The sequence below is a fragment of the Neovison vison genome, chromosome 14, assembly GCF_020171115.1.
Source record: "Neovison vison isolate M4711 chromosome 14, ASM_NN_V1, whole genome shotgun sequence".
NCBI lineage: Eukaryota > Metazoa > Chordata > Mammalia > Carnivora > Mustelidae > Neogale > Neogale vison.
In genome coordinates, this window is record NC_058104.1 from 27,261,403 (window position 1) to 27,279,506 (window position 18,104).

The following is an 18,104-nucleotide window of genomic DNA, read 5'->3' on the forward strand; positions in this document are numbered from 1 at the left end:
GCGACGTGACAGGGTGGGAGTCTTGCCACCTTCCCGCCAGCCTTCTTGATGAAGTATTATTTCAGCGCTTATTGGCTAAAAGGGTTGACACTAACTCTGTCGAAGATGAAGATTTAAACTTGTATTTGATACAGTCGCCAATTTTACACCAGGAATCTCGCCTAAGAAACCATAAATTCCAGTTCACATTCTAGACACCGCGAAACAAAGTTTACCCTTTTGGGCATCAATCAGGTTTTTAGTTTCTACAACCATATGACTGATGATGCTGTTAATCTCCGTTACCGAACATGTCTGGAAAGTTCCAACAGTAAAGCACAGCAAATCCTTTAGCTCATCAGACTGGGTAACATCAGGTCAGCGTCTTGAATGGGTAGCTCCCCAGCGCGAGCTGTGCACAGTGCCTTTATCTCTGAACAGTCTCCCACCTGCCAATGTCCTTTCCAGACCTGGGCAGCATGACACTGTGGCCTAGACTATGTGAGAAGGCTTGCTGGCCACTGAAGAATTCCATCCCAGATAGAAAACTTCTTAGGAGCCCAGACTCTTGAGCCCTTATCAAAAGGCCCAGATCAACAACATCGGCACCACCTGGGGACCTGTTAGAAATGCAGATTCCCAGGCCCTACCTGAGACCTGGGGACTCAGACACTCTGGGGACTGAGAATCAGAGAGTGAGCAGAACGTGAGAAGAGTATGTTCAATGTTGTGCTGCCGTTAATAACGATTCATTAATCAACCTGCATAATAATGACCAAGATGTTGTGCCAACTTCCCCAAAAAGCATTAGTCTTAATGATTTGTTTACACTGAATGAGTCTGGCTTACAAGAACACAAAATTATCCAAATAGCAAGGACTACCTCAGAATCCAGGAAGCAGTAAGTGAAGTCTTCTACCGCTCCCTGAAACCAGGAGCTCAACTGTGGCAAGCAATTAGCTTCTCTGCAAGAGATAAATTGGGCGAAATCACTGCTGACCACTTTTGTTCTCGTTTTTAAGAAGACAGAGAAAAAGGATTACTAATAGCACTCTTTTGGCAACTCATTGCCAAAGTCCAGCCTGGCTCTGGGAATTGGCCACAAACGATCACCTCTAGCATCACGCGTTAAACTTCAGCACTAACGCAGCACCAAAACCAGCAAACGCTTGCGTGAGTAACACCTACAACACTAATGAAAACACCTCTCACCTTATCAGGTGAGAACTGTCTGACCTTACCAGCAAGTTCCAGACACTGATTCTGGCAACCACAAAGCACACCTGGCTGTTCTAAGAACTACACTAAGATCAAAGGTCATTCTCTGGTGACACAACAGCTTGCCTTGGACTGTGCCTTATCTGAACCATCCCCCAGTTGTCTAGCGAATAAGAACCGATTGCACAAGGATGCCAGTGTTAACCCATTTTATGCAGCTAAGCTTAAAAAACAAAGAGGGCAAAAGTGATATTCAAAAACACACACCCAGTAAGTCCCAAAGGTGATTCAGGAACACTGCTCACGAAAGGCTCAGATCTCTGCGAATGGAAAAGATCCTTACAGTTCTTTAAGATTCTGCATTATCACATCTATGTATGTTATCAGTGATTCTACTTGGAAATGAAAGAAAATATTTAATTCTGTTCTCACAGCAGCATGCCTTCCGGTGCTATGTTCGAAGGTAGAGAAAGAAAGCGAATCAGAGTGGTGTGTCAACGGTCACTTTTTTAAAAAGCAACTAGCAAAAAAAATGGTCATGCCCATTTGCAGTGCGGGGAAGTGCTTATGGACCAGCGGTCCAACCACAAAGGTTAGGTTTTAAGTGGATCACGCGATAGCCATCCGACAGACCACTGGACACCACCCACATGATGCTGGCCACTAGTTTTAACGTCTTTCAAAAATTCACTATTGCCTTTTTCTAAGTTACAAAATTATAGACCTAGTATACTCTCAATCAGTAAATGAATTATATTGATGTTAATTAGTAAATGAAAAAGACAGAGAAAACACACTGCTAGGGCATTCATTAAAATGAAGGGATTTGGGGATGCCTGGGTGGCTCAGTGGGTTAAAGCCTCTGCCTTCGGCTCAGGTCATGATCTCAGGGTCCTGCAAATGAGCCCTGCATTGGGCTCCCTGCTCAGCAGGGAGCCTGCTTACCCCTCTCTCTCTGCCTGCCTCTCTGCCTACTTGTAATCTCTATCAAATAAATAAAATCTTAAAAAAATAAAATAAAATAAAATGAAGGGATTTTGTGGGGGGTGGTGGCTAGTGGAATTACGAGTGGGTATTTTGTTTCAACCAGAAAAGAGTACATATATATATATATGTGTGTGTGTGTGTATATATATATACACACACCTAGATATATATATACCTATAGATAGGTATCACATATAGATATCTATAGATATCTATATGTATATACCTAGATATATATTTTTTAAAGTATGACGTTCCTGATTAAAATAACAGTATTTATCATTATATGTTCAGTTTCTTTGACCCTCTGGTGTCTGCAGGACAGGTAGGTAAGTACTAGCCTCATCATACCAGGAACAAGAGAGCAGGTTTTTCCAAGTTCAGTGGCTTACCTTTGGTCAGCAAAAGAGCAGAGACAGGATACAGACCCAAAGTCTCTCATTACTAGCTCTACACTAATGCCCCCCACCACCTTCTGCTGGGTGCATCTCACATGTGGCTTTTAACCTGAGCTGTTTCCAAAGCCTCGATGTGAAATGGCGAGGCTGGAGTCCCAGCAGAAGCAGGGACAAGATAGGGACAAGTCAGCTTTTTAGCCTTCAATCACCACCCAAGACCCTAGTGGGTATAAGTGAAGCAAGAGCTTGCGATACAAGCTTCCAGAAACATTTTTTGGGGGGCAGGGAACGCTCTAAGGACTGACTGAATGACAGCAGAGCCCAACACACGACATGAGGCTGCCGTGTGAGCAAGAGCCTTGGGTAGGGTGAAATTTCAAGGCAATGGGAATGACAGGCAGCAAGCAAGGCCAAGCTGTGCGAGGTGAAAGAACGGCCTTCCCACATTTGTGGAACAGAAGGAGCTGCTACCCTGGGGTGTCAGGGCATCGGGCTTCCTAGGCACACCGGCCCCACACACCGTGATCGCCCTCAGGAAACCAGCGAATTGGCACATCCCAGGTTGGGGGAGACCTAGAGGGGCCTGAATACAAGAGCGTGTCTTAGGTGATGTCAGACCTGGACACACAGAGCCAGACTTGAATGATCTGGAAGGATTTCTAATGTCACGGCAAGTCTGCATAAAGAACAGCACTGCATATCTGGTCTCTTTCCCTGGCCAAAAGAAAAACCTGAAGCCACCAGACCCTTCCATCTTCCTCCTAGAAATGCACTTTTTCATTCAACGAGCAAAAATTTGCATTTGTTCACCTGCTTTCTTCCGGATGATACTTCTGTTCCTAAAAAGCTTTATCTCAAAAAAAAAAAAAAAAAATTATCTCAAAAAAAAAAAAGAGAGAGAGAGAAATTTTGAAATAAAACTGCAATCTTGGGATGCCTGGGTGGCTCAGTTGGTTGAGCCACTGCCTTCGGCTCAGGTCATGATCCCGGAGCCCCGGGATCGAGTCCCGCATCGGGCTCCCAGCTCCACGGGCAGTCTGCTTCTCTCTCTGACCTTCTCCTTGGTCATGCTCTCTCTCACTGTCTCTCTCTCAAATAAATAAATAAAATCTTAAAAAAAAACAAACAAACTGCATTCTTCTCACACCACTGAAGACTGGGATACAGAGACGTGGAGTAAAATCTCATCTGAACACAATTCAAGCAGTGAATTAATTCAAGGCTCACCCCAAGTCCCAAGCCTTCCGAAGGAAAATTGAAACCTTTAACGACTGCCAGCCCTACTGTACTTGCAAATGGTCTTGGTGTTTCCTTCAGGGCACAGCAGTAAAAGCACTTCATAAGAACCTTGTATGCAAGGGTTCATCATTATACATATTTATGTGCTATAAAAAACTAATTTGATCATCCAGGGTAAGAAGCATGCAGACATCTCTCACAAAACAAGCTCATTTATTCTGCTCACTAAAGCACTTGTGTAAAATACGAAAGCAACCACTGGCTGGAGGGGACTTACTGTGGCACTGGTTATTTTAATGTCACTCAGGCGGGGGGCACACAGCTTTCAAAGAAGTCACTTGATGTTTTGACAAATAGAGCGTTACCCGACATCTGTCCTGAAGCCAACCTATGCCCCTTCTTAAACAGATACAACATTAGAAACAAGGAGGGGAGGAGAAGAGGAAGGAAAAAAAAAAGAAAGAAAGAAAACCAGCAGCTCATTTGAACAATCCCCACCAAATGAACCGTATCAAATTACATCAAATAAAAATGTTAAACTAAGCATTATACAAAGGCAATGATGCCTGCACAGCCCGTGGAACAGCAGAGTATAAAGTGTCAGGGGAAATCAGCCCCCCATAATCCCGTGGATAGAGTCAACATCTTTCATGACCATGAGCTCAGGACAAAAACCAAGAGAAAAGGAAATCTTTCAAAGATACTAGCCTCGTCTCTTCAGAAAATGTGCAACCCACCGCAGAACTCGCTCTATAGAAACTCTGTGCTGGAGGGAGGGGGGAGAAACCACTCCCAGTCGAGGACTGACCTGGCTTATCCCTGATTCTGCCATTTCTGAGACCCCTGGCAAACAGTCTTGGATTTTAAATGGGGACATTATTGGGGCACCCGCTTGGTAGAGGGCATAACTCTTCATTTCAGGATTATGAGTTCAAGCCCCACGTCGGGTGTAGAGATCACTTAAAAATAAGATCTGCAAGGGGTGCCTGGCTGTTTGTACCTCTGCCAGTAGTTTGAACCTCTGCCTTTGGCACAGGTCGTGATCTCAGCGTCCTGGGATCGAGCCCCACATCGGGCTCTCTGCTCAGCAGGGAGCCTGCTTCCCCACCCCCCCACCCCTGCCTGCCTCTCTACTTACTTGTGATCTCTCTGTCAAATAAATAAAAAAAATCTTAAAAAAAAAAAAGATAAGATCTGCAAATGGGGACATTATTATTTATCTCTGAGGGTTGCTGGCAGCAATTATAGTACATGCAAGGAAATGACGTAGGTAACTCACTGAAGAGTGGAAAGCTTTCAGTACGGAAGCTTCTGGTGTGCGGTGCTACCTAACAGGTACTACGGCTAGTACCAGATTTTCAGTATCACCATATGCTGGGGACGCTTAAATCGTATGAATGAAATGTTAAATGGTCTCGGAAATAACTATTGCCTGGTTTTTCCCAGCCAGAGCCAAAGCAAGGTGAGGAATACCTAAGAATGCAGACTTTACCAAAACAGCCGATAGCCCCCGGGACTAGCAAGCCAGCAAGACAGGTCCGTCGTCTGTGCCCTTGGAGATTTCTTTAAAAATAAGGCTTCTGGGGAGCCTGGGTGGCTCAGTGGGTTAAAGCCTCTGCCTTCAGCTCAGGTCAGATCTTGGGGTCCTGGGATAGAGCCCCGCATCGGGCTCTCTGCTCAGCAGAGAGCCTGCTTCCTCCTCCTCTCTCTCTGCCTGCCTCTCTGCCTACTTGTGATCTCTGTCTGTCAAATAAAACAAATAAAATATTTTTAAAAAAATAAATAAAATAAATAAAAAGAAGCCTTCTGAAAAAGCCACAGACACGGTTCACCTGATACATGTCTGGCAATCCAGACCGCAAAAAAAAAATCAGACGAGCAATACCAACTTGAGGCCAGCACCCTCTACCCAAAGAAGTCAGGATCCCAGTCTTAAGAAGCCAGACGGAAGGCCTGAGCATCATTCATTGGGCCCTGGACTCATCTGTCTTTTGCCTTTCTGAGAATATTACAGAACTTTCAAGGTAACCAAACCAAGTCGATTCTTGGAGAGTCCTTCTATCCTAGTAACTTGGGGAACCGAAAGTGAAGCGAACATGACTTGGGCTAAGATAAAGGGCTCTGGTTAGGGTATGTGAGGATGAAATACCTCCTGTGCACTGGGGCAAAATACATTCTGCACACTGTGGAGAAACCTTCTGGAATGTGGGAGGCTGCTCTAAGCATTCGCAATGTTGTGATTTTACTCCTCATGGCGCTGGACTCCAAGATTTGCACAATCCCGAGAAGGCTGAAAATGGACTCTACATTTTGTAAGAGGCATACTTCTTGGCTATGATTGAAAAATAACGTCCGTAAGAGCACCACAGTCCACTTCTAACCGGGGCAGAATGAGTGGCAGATGATGCTCCCTAGCCCTCGCACAAAATCCATTTGGGGCAGAAGCGAAAGGGCAAAGGACGTTACCCCTTCATTCAAAAACCACAGATGCAAATGCAGAATTAAAGGATAACACTACCATGCTGTTGGCCAAGCCAGCCGGTCGGCCAAGGAGGGTCCCACAGTCACCACCACCACTACTGTCTGCCTGCATTCTGCCTCCTTGAGCCCTCGGTTCTGGGATCCCCAGGGACTCCTGTGGCCAGAGGCATACACACGGCACAGCTGCTCCCAATAGCACATGAATGGAGAAGACCATGCCCTTCCCTTCACTGCTTTTCCAGCATCTAAGGCTCAAGACACGTGAGCGTGACCCACACTCGGGCAGAGAGTCTGTTCTTCCCATTCATGACCGAACCTTGCGGCAAGACCTTTTTCATTAAGATACAAAAACAAGCAGAGTTTTCTTAAGAGGATTCCAGGATGCTGTTTCTCTATACAAAGGATTTTAGTGCCATCCTGCATGTCTGCCTCTTTCCTGCTCACAGCACAGAGACTGCCACCCAAGAAAATCCAGCTAAGTACACACGGCCGCTCTGCTCCTCTACCACTACCCCCAGTGCCAGGAAAAACGAGAATTACGTTACTTTCTTGGAAGTTCACTGTGGGGAAAGCTACAGCAGCAACTCTGCTCCACATCAGGCCACACTCTGTGCTGGGGGCCTTCTCGATGCTTCTCTCCAAGCTGAGGTCAAGCCTCCCAGGGGGCCATTTATGCTCTTCCTTTCATAGATGGGGCAACCCAGCTTCAGAAAGGATGATGGCCCCACCGAGGGGCTCGACAGCCCAGCCCGCAGCCTCTGCTCTACCCAGCACGCTTCTACAGCCCTGTAAACTAGCAAACCCCGGCCGAGGTCCAGGCATGGACTCGCATGCACACATTACGAGGCTTCCGTGCCTAAGAGATGGTGAATAAACAGAGAAGAAAAATGCTCTGCGTATTTGCAAAGTATCAGTCGTTCTCACAGACTGAGATCTCCTGGAAGCAGTGAGTTGCTCAAAAGGGAACAGTTCACAGAAGGACAAATGCAGAGAGACTGGAAAGTAGATCAGAGGTTCCCAGGAGCTGAGGGGAGGCAGGAGCAAAGACTTAGTGCTTCATGGTTACAGGACTGCTGCCCGGAGTGAGCAAGAAGTTCTGAGAACAGAATGATGATGTTGGCAGAAATATTGCGAATGTCAGTAGCGCCACTGAATCGCAGACTTAAAAATGTTTAAGGGGCACCTGGGTGGCTCAGTTGGTTAAGTATCTGACCCTTGATTTTGGCTTAGGTCATGATCTCAGGGTCATGAGATCAAGTCCTGTGTAGGGCTCTACATTGGGCAAGGAGAGTGCTTAAGATTCTCTCTCTCCCTCTCAAATAAATAAGCAAATCTTTTTTTAAAAAAATGTTTAAGGGGCATCTGGGTGGCTCACTGGGTTAAGCCTCTGCCTTCGGCTTGGGTCATGATCTCAGGGTCCTGGGATCGAGTCCCACATGGGGCTCTCTGCTCAGTGGGGAGCCTGCTTTCCCCTCTCTCTCTGCCTGCCTCTCTGCTGACTTGTGATCTCTCTCTGTGAAATAAATAAAATCTTTTAAAAATAAATAAATAAATAAATGTTTAAAATGGCAAACTGCAGGCTACATACATGTTTTATGATAATTTTTTCTAAAGTAATAACACCATACACCAAAAACTGTTGAACTGTACATTTTAACTGCGTGATTTGGTATGTGAATTTATATCCTCATAAAGGGGTTAAAAAAATAAAAAGAAACAGCTTCCCACAGGTTACAAAGTAAATGCCATTTCTTTCCTCTCCTGTCGGTAAAAATCTACACCTCGAAGTGCTACAATGGCACAAACACTGAGAAACGACTACATGCCTCCAAGGGCAAAACAAGCAAGCGGAGAAAACCCATGCAAACCTTCTCCCTGGACACCACTGAGTTACACGGGGCCTTTCCTCCTCCCCTTCCCTTTTCCGATCAAGGCCCCTGATTGAATGCGAGGTCCCACCTTCAGGGTGTGTACGGTACAAAAGGTATAATGAGGGATGCCTGAGTGGCTCAGTCAGTTTAGTGTGTCAGACTCTTGGTTTCAGCTCAGGTCAGGGTCATGAGATCGAGCCCCAATGTCAGCTCCGCACAGAGTCTGCTTGGGATTCTCTCTCTCCCTCTCCCTTTGCCCTTCCTTCCCTGCCCCTAAAAATAAATGGATGAATAAAATCTTAAAAAAAAAAAATAAGGTATGATTATAGGGCATCTTCTATGAAAGCAGAACAGGCCTCCATGTGCTCCCTGCATCTGGTCAGAGACACACAGTGTCCAAGCAGAAACGTCCCCACGGCAGTGACTGCAGCAGCGGGCTGACCAAGAGCCACCATGTGCCAGGCATTTTACATACACACTCGCCTCTTACCCTCACTACACCCCTATCAAATGGGTAAGAATGATCTCCATTTACAGACGAGGAATGTGAGACACAGAGAGGGTAAGTAACTTGCCTGAGTTCGCGCAGATGTTAAGAAGTGGGGCTGGGATTCAAAGCCAGACGCCTGATTGCAGAGACCACAACTACGCTATACTACACGACAGCCCAGAGTGCAGCAATTCTACTGGAGAAGCTAATCAAGTGATCTAAAAATTTTACATGCAAATAGAACCAGTTCCACTGACCTCTGTGACATCCCCCACCGCGCCTCCCCAATGGCATAAACTGTGTTGTAACTCTTGCTTATGCAGGGGGGCGTCGCAGGTCTCACGGTGGAGAAAATCACTGTAATAACGCAGGGGACTTTATACCCAACCTGAATGGTCTATAAAAACACATTTGACCCTCACCCAGGATGCTAAAAGCCAACAGCAAACACTGGGAATCAGAACAGATTAGCCTCATCCTCCTGTTATTCCAGCACCTTCTGTATAAGGGAGGGACCAGCAGGATAGAAGATAAGCAGGGTCTGCACTTCCAGAGTTCTGGGACAACTCGCTGGCGACCTGGCACTCCACGCCACTCCGCATGAATGGCGGCTGCTTGTCAAGGGAGCAAATGAGCTTTGCTCTTCCCATTATCGCCACAAGGGCTGGGAAGAAAGGAGGTATTCTGTTTACCTATAATCTTTCAGTCTGAAATTTCTCTGATGTCAAACAGGACCCATAGGCATATATTACTGTAAAGGAGAACAACTTGCTACCAGCATGTGATGGCTTTCCATGGAGGAAAAGGGAAAAAACATGGGTGCTTTATTTCAGGTGTCAAAATGATCCCTCTGCCTCTACACTGATCATGGTTACCTGTTCCTACACAACTTCTGTAAATTGCTGTATTCATCTGAATGACACAACCTTGACAGACGCTCCAAAGCAAGGCCAGCTTGGTCCCTTACGTCCCAAGGGAATACGCTCCATTAGCACCTGATTTCTCATCAGCAAATACTAAGAGGTGGGTACAGGCAAAAGTGAACACTTAACACGGGCTCCAATTTTATACCCAATTTATAAAATTTATAAAATTTATACCCAATTTATAAAATGGTAACAAATTTTCTTCTTGATCATGAAACTAGAAACACAGAAATACATTCCACTACCACATCAACTTTTCGAACCTGTTGGCATGTTAAATTCTCTTCCGTTTCAAGAAAGGGAAATAATAAATACTGGGCGATGTCCTTTGGCATCTCATGTGAGATCTGCAATTTCTATGGGAGGCGAATAATTTAATCTCCATTTTATCGAGGAGGAAACCATTTGTCCAAGAGTGTATCACTCCTTTTTATGGCTTATTTCCTCATCTCCATTGCAGAGACAAGAAGGCCTAGATTCCTACAGGAATCCCGTTCCTATACGGGACACTTGTGCCAAAATCAAGACCGCCATCGTCTAGGGTGAACAGCAGACAATTCTTCCTTTTTCATTCCCTTACTTACAGAGATTAGCCAAAATAAGAGACTTGCTCATTTCCTTCCTCTTTCTAAGAAGTGAGGTAAACAGAAAATAACCTTCCCAAAAACCTTCAGAAAAGGTTATCTACGAGAGAGTTCAACGTGTCTTGCCAACACAGATGACTATTAATAAAACATAAGGTAAAAGCCTGATTCTGTGCTTTTCTGTGGTATGAAAAAAAGTGAAAGCGGAGTATTTTTAGCCCTTCCCAGCCTAACAGGATTTGACTGAAGGATCTTCTCTAAGTCTGGTTTTCCATGCATTGATCAACACTGACCAAGGTTATAAGAGAAGGCAAATCACTTCCTGCCCAAACTGCCTACAACACAAACGAAGGGCACACTGCACACCGACAGTCACTGGCAGGGGTCTGATCAGGATCTCCATGGCTCGGCTTCCTTACAACTTTCCTTCTGATTCCAACAAAGGGAGGAGAAATGCAGGAAGCACCCAGGCAGCATGCGGAAAAATGGCAGCATGTGAAATCCTCCCAGGACAAGCTTCTAGGCAAGTATGGCTCAGAAAGCACCTTCTACTCCATGCGGTCTTTGCAGATCACTCAACGGCCAGCTGTCTCGGGGATCTCTCAATAAAACTTCCCCAAAAAGGCATCATTAAGGCAGCCAAATGCCAATTCAGAACAATGCAGAAAGAGGTAGAGTTTTAACTTCCCCCTCAAGGTTTACTTTCTAAACATAAATCTGGTGAGAGAGGAACAAAAAGTTATTTGCATATGTAGGCAGTTTGATTTCCACCCAAATTTATGTTAGGGCTATGCATCTTTGGTTCAGCTCTTTCTGAGAAAAGCCTGGTGCCAAACAAACTCTCAGAGAAATTTACAGACTTTTCTAAAAATCAACCACTTGAGATAATGTGGATGGCCCTTTCTGAATGTTTCTCTACAAGGGTAACCTTGAAAAAAAAAATGACAAAGTCGAGGTTAAGGTCATACATCAAACCTGCATGGAAGTTAAGAATGAGGTCAGTATTAACACAGAAAGAGATGTCGAAAGGAGCAAGTGCTTTTCCCACTTCCTAAATGGGCTGAGAAGGAATGACCGCATTTCATAATGTTTTTTTACGTCAAATACCTATGTTGTACACCTGAAACTAATACGATGCTGCATATCAATTATTTTTCAAAGAAAAAAGAAGGAACAATTGTACTTGACCAAGCTATTCCAATATAGAATAAAAATACTTCTTATTTTGCATTTCAAATCCTGCTGGACTTTTTTCCTTCAGAGACGAAGAAAATATTCTTCCTTTACAGATGGAAGAAAAAATGGGAGCAAAAACTCAAGAATTTTCAGGGAGAAATCACAGGATTCCTGAATCTTCAACTATATTTGGTATGCATCTAGGTTTCAGGGGGAAAAAAAAAACAAACCATGAATGAACATTCCCAACCCAAAATGAAACTACATGTTTACCATCCAGTTCTTCTGAATAGTCTTAAACATTATTAGCAATAATATATTGGTCTATTAATACATAAAGTCTTTCTTAAGCTTCTTTTTTTTTTAAAGATTTTATTTATTTATTTGACAGAGAGAGAGAGATCACAAGTAGGCAGGGGGGGTGGGAAGCAGGCTCCCTGCCGAGCAGAGAGCCCGATGTGGGGCTCGATCCCAGGACCCTGGGATCACGACCCGAGCCAAAGGCAGAGGCTTTTACCCACTGAGCCACCCAGGTGCCCCTAAGCTTCTTAATTAAAGCTAATTTTGATTGCTCTTCATGTTGGTCACCCAGGTTAATGACAAACTAAAGTGCATCCTATTATCTAACCCAAACTGTATCCATCACCTTATTTTATAAGGACTTGATTTTAGCGGAGAAGCAGGCTTGCTGTTTTAAATATTTTAAAAATAAGGGGCGCCTGGGTGGCTCCGTAGAAAAAACACATGACTCTTAATCTCAGCGTCGCAAGCTCAAGCCCCATGTTGGATGTGGAGCCTAGCTAAAAATTAAAAAAATTTTAAAAAAAATATTTAAAAATGAGTAAGCTTGTCCCAGCTGAAAAATACTGCTGTGCAATGGACTTAGCATCCTGAACATAAAAATGCAAGGAGTGGCCATGATCCAAACAAAATTTAGGGTCACCTGCACATTCCATGGTCTATGACATAAGCTGCCCTTCCAGAGATTTACAAAGATAAACAGTCTCCCCAAAATAAAAGTGAAAAGCTAAGAAAATCCTGTTTTACCCATAAGGAAAAGGGCAGACAACAAGGATTCAACTGTCAGCTTCTAAAATTAATTTTCCAGGGAGCCTAGGTGGCTCAGTGGGTTAAAGCCTCTGCCTTCAGCTCAGGTCATGATCCCAAGATCCTGGGATCGAACCCCTCATCAGGATCTCTGCTCATCAGGGAGCCTGCCTCCTCCTCTCTCTCTGCCTGCCTCTCTGCCTACTTGTGATCTCTGTCAAATAAATAAATAAAATCTTAAAAAAATATAAAATTAATAAAATTAATTTTCCATGCCAAAAAAAATTCAACTTCATTTCCTTATCATGATAATGTATAGAATACATTATGCTATAATGTATTCTATATGTATACTATAATGTATAGAATTGTTGCATTACTATTTTGTGCACTTGTAATAGGACGCTGTATGTTAACTATATGGAATTTTAAAAAACTTAATAAAAAATTCAACTGTATTTTCAATATATACTACATTGTTTTCTGTTTCTCTCTGAAAGATGTTTTGAAAGTCAAACACATTTAGCTCTGAACTTCCACAGAAAAGAACAAAGATTAAAAAAAAAAAGAAGAAGAAGCCAAAGTGTGATAAAACTTACTAACTCAGACTATACAAATTCCAAACCTGTAGGAATCCAGATGTTTGGAATTAACATCTGTCTCTGCAGCATGTCACCTAAGTACAAGCACTGTGATACTGGTATTTACATAGACATCCAAAGGAGACAGTGTTCTTACCCAGTAACACACTGATAGGATTGTAAAGTGCTGTATATAATGTAAGGAAATGATGTAACCAGGCCAACGCTGAAACGGTTCTTTCTCCCAGCAGTAATGACCCATGTGGGCTGCCTTGTTCTGTCTGGCTCCCCCAGAATCTCCTAGAACCAATCCTGTTAAAAGAGCTGGGGTAAAGAAGGTTTAGGGCTCTGGCACAGAGCCCACTGTGGCCAGCTTGAGGATCACATCTATAACTTTCGTCTCAACCGTGCCAAGAAAGCACAAACCACACTTTGAAGTAATCATCTTGAGAGTCTTTGAAAATGCTCTGAACTTAGACATCTCCCTAAATCACAAAGACTTCTTGCAACGATGAGTACATAAGCAAGCTTTTACTTCACCGGATCCATTCAGATGAAAGCTTGGGATAAAAGGACAATCAAAACTTCTCCATAGATTATCTTAAAAGCCATTTGTGTAGCCAACATCTTCTTAAAAAGAGTATTATTTAATGAGATAATAACGCAAGTATAAATAACCTCATGTGTAAAATATGTTAGCAGTGTTCGGTCCAACTACGTACGTACACACACACACACACATGCGCGCGCACACACGCACACTCATACAGTCTCTCTTGCAGGTAATTTAAATGCCAAAACCACCAGTTCTTTGTCTTGGAAAAGATACACTAACTTTGGCATTCTTTTCTTTTCTGTATTTCTTTTTTAGCCAATATATTTAATAAATTATTTCCCAGAAGGTCAATTTCTGTTTTCGAAAAACATCTGAGTCACTTGAGATGAGAACCACTTTATCTAAAAATGCACTGCATCATCCTTACCTGACCTCCCAGATACTGGGCTCTTAAACAGTGAGAGAACATGGGCACTGGGGCCCTGATTACTTACTTGTTAAAAAAAGGTTCAATGAGTTTTGATCTGGCAGACACATGAATTTTTGGAGGGCTAAGAAAAGAACCTAATGAAGAAAAGAAGCAGAGTATTACATAGAGTCAAGGAGACAGAGCCTGAAAGTTCAGACAACGAACTATGTAATCAACAGCGCGGTTCAGCAGGGTTAGAGGCACTCAGTAAGGGCCGGACGCCACACCAGGTAAGAGTCAATGGGGCCTCCTGTGCCCTCTCCATGCCCCACCCCAGCCCCCTCCAAAGCTGACCTCCAGCCCTCCCACTTCTATCTGGGTGAGCGGACCCCAGGGAAATGGAAGACAGGCAAGATCCACCCCAGCCCATGGTGTGTTTGGTGGAAACAGGTACGGCGGGTACCTAAGTAGTTCGCCATGGAGATGAAGCACAGCCCTGTGATATAAGCATCATAGCCGGCCTCGTGGAGCTGCTCCGTAGCTGTGTCGTAACTTGGAAAACCTTCCGCACTTTCTAAAGAGGAGAAAGAAAAAAGAGTTTTCCTAAGGATATCACAAATCGTGAAGGCAGGCAGGCACACACCCTACTGAGTCCAGATGGCATTGGTATGCCGCAGAAGAATCCTCGACAAGCAGGAAAAGGCCACCTCCTTCTTTAGTCTCTCTGCACAAGACCTTGCAGTGTGAGATAAAAGGGTCACTGAAAATGAGGGCTTGGGTCTAGACTAAAGAAATGGCTCAGTGACATCATCAAAGACCCAGCCACAGGCCTCCTGCCAGCACAGTGGTGGGCACTATTTACAATCATGCATAACTTGCCCTATGACAGATGACCCCTCTTCTGACCGCTTTCTGAAGTCCCAAGGAGCTTCTTCCCTGAGGACATGGGGACATAACAAGTATTTCAGTCATGACTAATGACAGCATGGAGTTGTACGTCCCACTGTCTGAGTCTGAATCCGTGTTCCACCATTTACCTGCTACGTGATTCTGGGCAAGTCACTTCTCCTCTGGGCCTCCACTTTGGCAGAATGGAGACAAAAACCAATCTCCCCACCATGGAGCTTTTAGGAGGATCAAATGATCTGATGCCAGGAAAGCTCTCACGTGGTGCTGGGCACGTGGTCCATGCTCAGTCACTGGTAACCATCAAGACCCAGGCCTCCCTTCCAAAAGGCAAAAGGCCCTTCAATATTGGCAGCTCAATTCAACATTGCCCTCTGCTCTTTCCGAGCTACTGGATATAAAGATGGAGGCACAACGAACTCCAAAGACAGATCAGAACTTACTGTCACGCTGCCCATGGAACATGGGGCCACTTCGCAGGAGAGAGCATTTTACAACAGGGTTCTTACATCACACTGACACACACTGCCAGGTACCAGAATATTACATGGAAAGAATGGGATAAAACGGTAACTCCTAGGGGTGCTTGGTTTCGGCTTAGGTCATGATCGCAGAGGCATGAGATCGAGCCTGGCCTCCAGCTCCGCGCTCAGTGCAAGGTCTGCTTGAGATTCTCTTTCTCACCCTCTGCCCCTCCTGCTCATGCTCTCTAAAATAAACAAATAAATCTCAAAAACAAAAAAAACCTGTAACTCATAAATAGTTCCTAGAGCCATTCTGGAAATGAATACCAAAAACACTATAACAGAACCAAACGCATGAATGGGAATTAACAATGAAAAGACTGTAACTATTCTTATGTGACTGTAAGGCTCTTTAGGCAAGAATTTGTTAACCTCCATATTAAATATTAGACTCCAAGCTTTAAAAAAGTCTTTTAACATGATAGCCAAGAAAGTAATATCCTCTCCTCCACCACCAGCTGAAACACTATTTCTAAAATCAATTATTTCCATCATACCGTTATAGAGAAGGTCTAGGCTTTCTTCCCTCACCCTCACTCCTTTTCTTAATTCCTTTTTTGGACTATTACCCAGAAAGGCAAGCAAATAGCTGTAATCTTGGCTGCTTTAGTACCTTCCATTGTCAATTTCCGAACCATCAGTCCAATTATCAATGTCTTCAGAAGTCTGCAGGCTGCAGCTAATGGAATGCTAATTACAGCGTCAGCAGCAAAACGAAGCATATAGGAACCAAGGAAGAGACACGTGGCAGGTTCACTGAACACCTGGGACCCAGGGGCCCAGGGACCAGGACATGGTAACACATCTCTGCCCCAAGAAACATTCTCCCTACTCTGCTTCTCCTCGCTGCTGCTGTCCCCAAAGCTAAGCCACCTCTGATGGGAGGCAAGGCTGGAGACTCTCCTTCCTCATCTGGAAACCCAGGTCTTGGGCTTTTCTGAGACAAAAGTGTATTTTCAACCTCTGGCAATTAATCACCGATTCTTTGTCTCTGCTTAAACAATGCACTACAGAAAAGAAAGACACATCAAATTTTGGGAGAATTCCAAGCATTAGGAAATTAAAGCCCTGAAGCTTTAATTGCTAAACTTCTCAGTAAATGGGCTACCCCACCCAAATCTATAAACAAAACAGACATAAGATTACGAGACCAGGGGCGCCTGGGTGGCTCAGTGGGTTAAAGCCTCTGCCTTCAGCTCAGGTCACGATCCCAGGGTACTGGGATCGGCCTGCATCGGGCTCCCTGCTCGGCAGGGTGGGTGGTAGGGGGCTGCTTCCTCCTCTCTCTCTCTGCTTGCCTCTCTGCCTATTTGTGATCTCTGTCAGATAAATAAATAAAATCTTAAAAAAAAAAAAGATTATGAGACCATCTCTATTCAGAAAGCAGTAATTCAATACAGGGCATGAGCAAGTTAACTCCGCCAAAATCTGTAGCTGTGCGTATGTCTAGAGCAGGTTCCCCTTTCTTCTATGATACCTCTGATCACAAGCCCTGGGGGCACTATCGGGATCACTTGATTTTCTTACCAACTTTAGGAGGGTTGAAAGGCGTCTCTTTTAACCGCTTTTCCAATTCTGCGAGAGATGTGTTGTTAATGATATCCTGCAAACCAGGAAGCAGATAATTACGAGCTTTAATCATCTCAGCATAACATACAGGAGAGATTCACTGAATGCCAGGACCGGAAAAAAAAAAAAAAGTATATCTAGCTTTGTTCCCTTGCGTTCTTTAAAGAAATACAAGAGTCATGGTTTCATCAGCGTGAAATAGAGACAGCAAGGGTCAGGTTCGACGTGCAAGAGGTATCACCATAGGATAGGTCTTTGGGAGATGTGTCAACTACCTACAGGACTTGGACCAGAAAGGTGTGCTGTTCTGGCACTCAGTTCACTCAGTGAGGTGAAGTCACTTCACAAAATAGCAAAGGATTTCACTTTTACCTGAGTTTTCCTAATTAGAAAATATAACCAAAACACATAAAATCAAGAAAATAAAAACCAAAATATATAAAATCAAGAAAATGAAGTGTGTACATGTGTAACCTATTCAGAAATGCATTTTATATATGTATACAGAAATATACGTGTGTGTGTATTGTTTTTTCTTTTTCTTTCTTTTTTTTTAAAGTAAGATCTGTGCCCAGCATGAGGCTTGAACTCATGATCAAGAGTCATATGCTCTACCAACTGACCCAGCAAGGTACCCCACTCCAACCCCCCCAAAATACATTATATATTTTAATATTAAAAATGTTTACATTCAAACACGGTATAGAGGAGAAAAAAAGTAATTCCAACACCCAAAGACAAGCACTAATCATATTTCTATATATTTATCTCTACTCTTTTTCTCATTTTTTTTCTTTTTTTGACATATTTGAAAATAACATTTCAATTAGACCAGAATTCCAAGCTCCTAGTACCAATTCAGAACAATTCAAAACAGATTATCACTGAGAGCTCCAATTTAAAAAATTACCTTAAAAGGTTGTGTGCTGGCCATCAATTTTGTATCCAAGAGTCTGGAAACAAAAGAAATGTTAATAAGGAAAACACAATACACAACAGTGTCCAAAATGTTATTTTTTACTCAAATGAAGAGACAGCCTCCGATCCTAAAAGCTGACAAGAGAACTAAGCATGTGAGCCACTGTCACCCAGCACTAATGCCACGACTACGTCAGATAGACTCAGTCCTCTCAACCCTCTTCATCGAGAGGCTCTATCGTGCT

The 18,104-nt window shown here is 43.8% G+C and overlaps 1 protein-coding gene across 2 annotated transcripts in view; it reads right to left on the reverse strand.

The window, feature by feature from the left end:
* The window catches only part of PARN (poly(A)-specific ribonuclease), a 155,277-nt gene that overhangs the window by 107,247 nt on the left and 29,926 nt on the right, over window positions 1-18,104 (reverse strand). For both annotated transcript variants that reach the window (XM_044234160.1, XM_044234161.1), the window contains exons 15-18: window positions 17,852-17,894; window positions 16,900-16,975; window positions 14,406-14,516; window positions 14,028-14,097 (exon numbers count right to left, since the gene is read on the reverse strand). In XM_044234160.1, coding sequence (XP_044090095.1) covers window positions 14,028-14,097; window positions 14,406-14,516; window positions 16,900-16,975; window positions 17,852-17,894 — 300 coding nt within the window. The remainder of the gene's footprint in view (window positions 1-14,027; window positions 14,098-14,405; window positions 14,517-16,899; window positions 16,976-17,851; window positions 17,895-18,104) is intronic.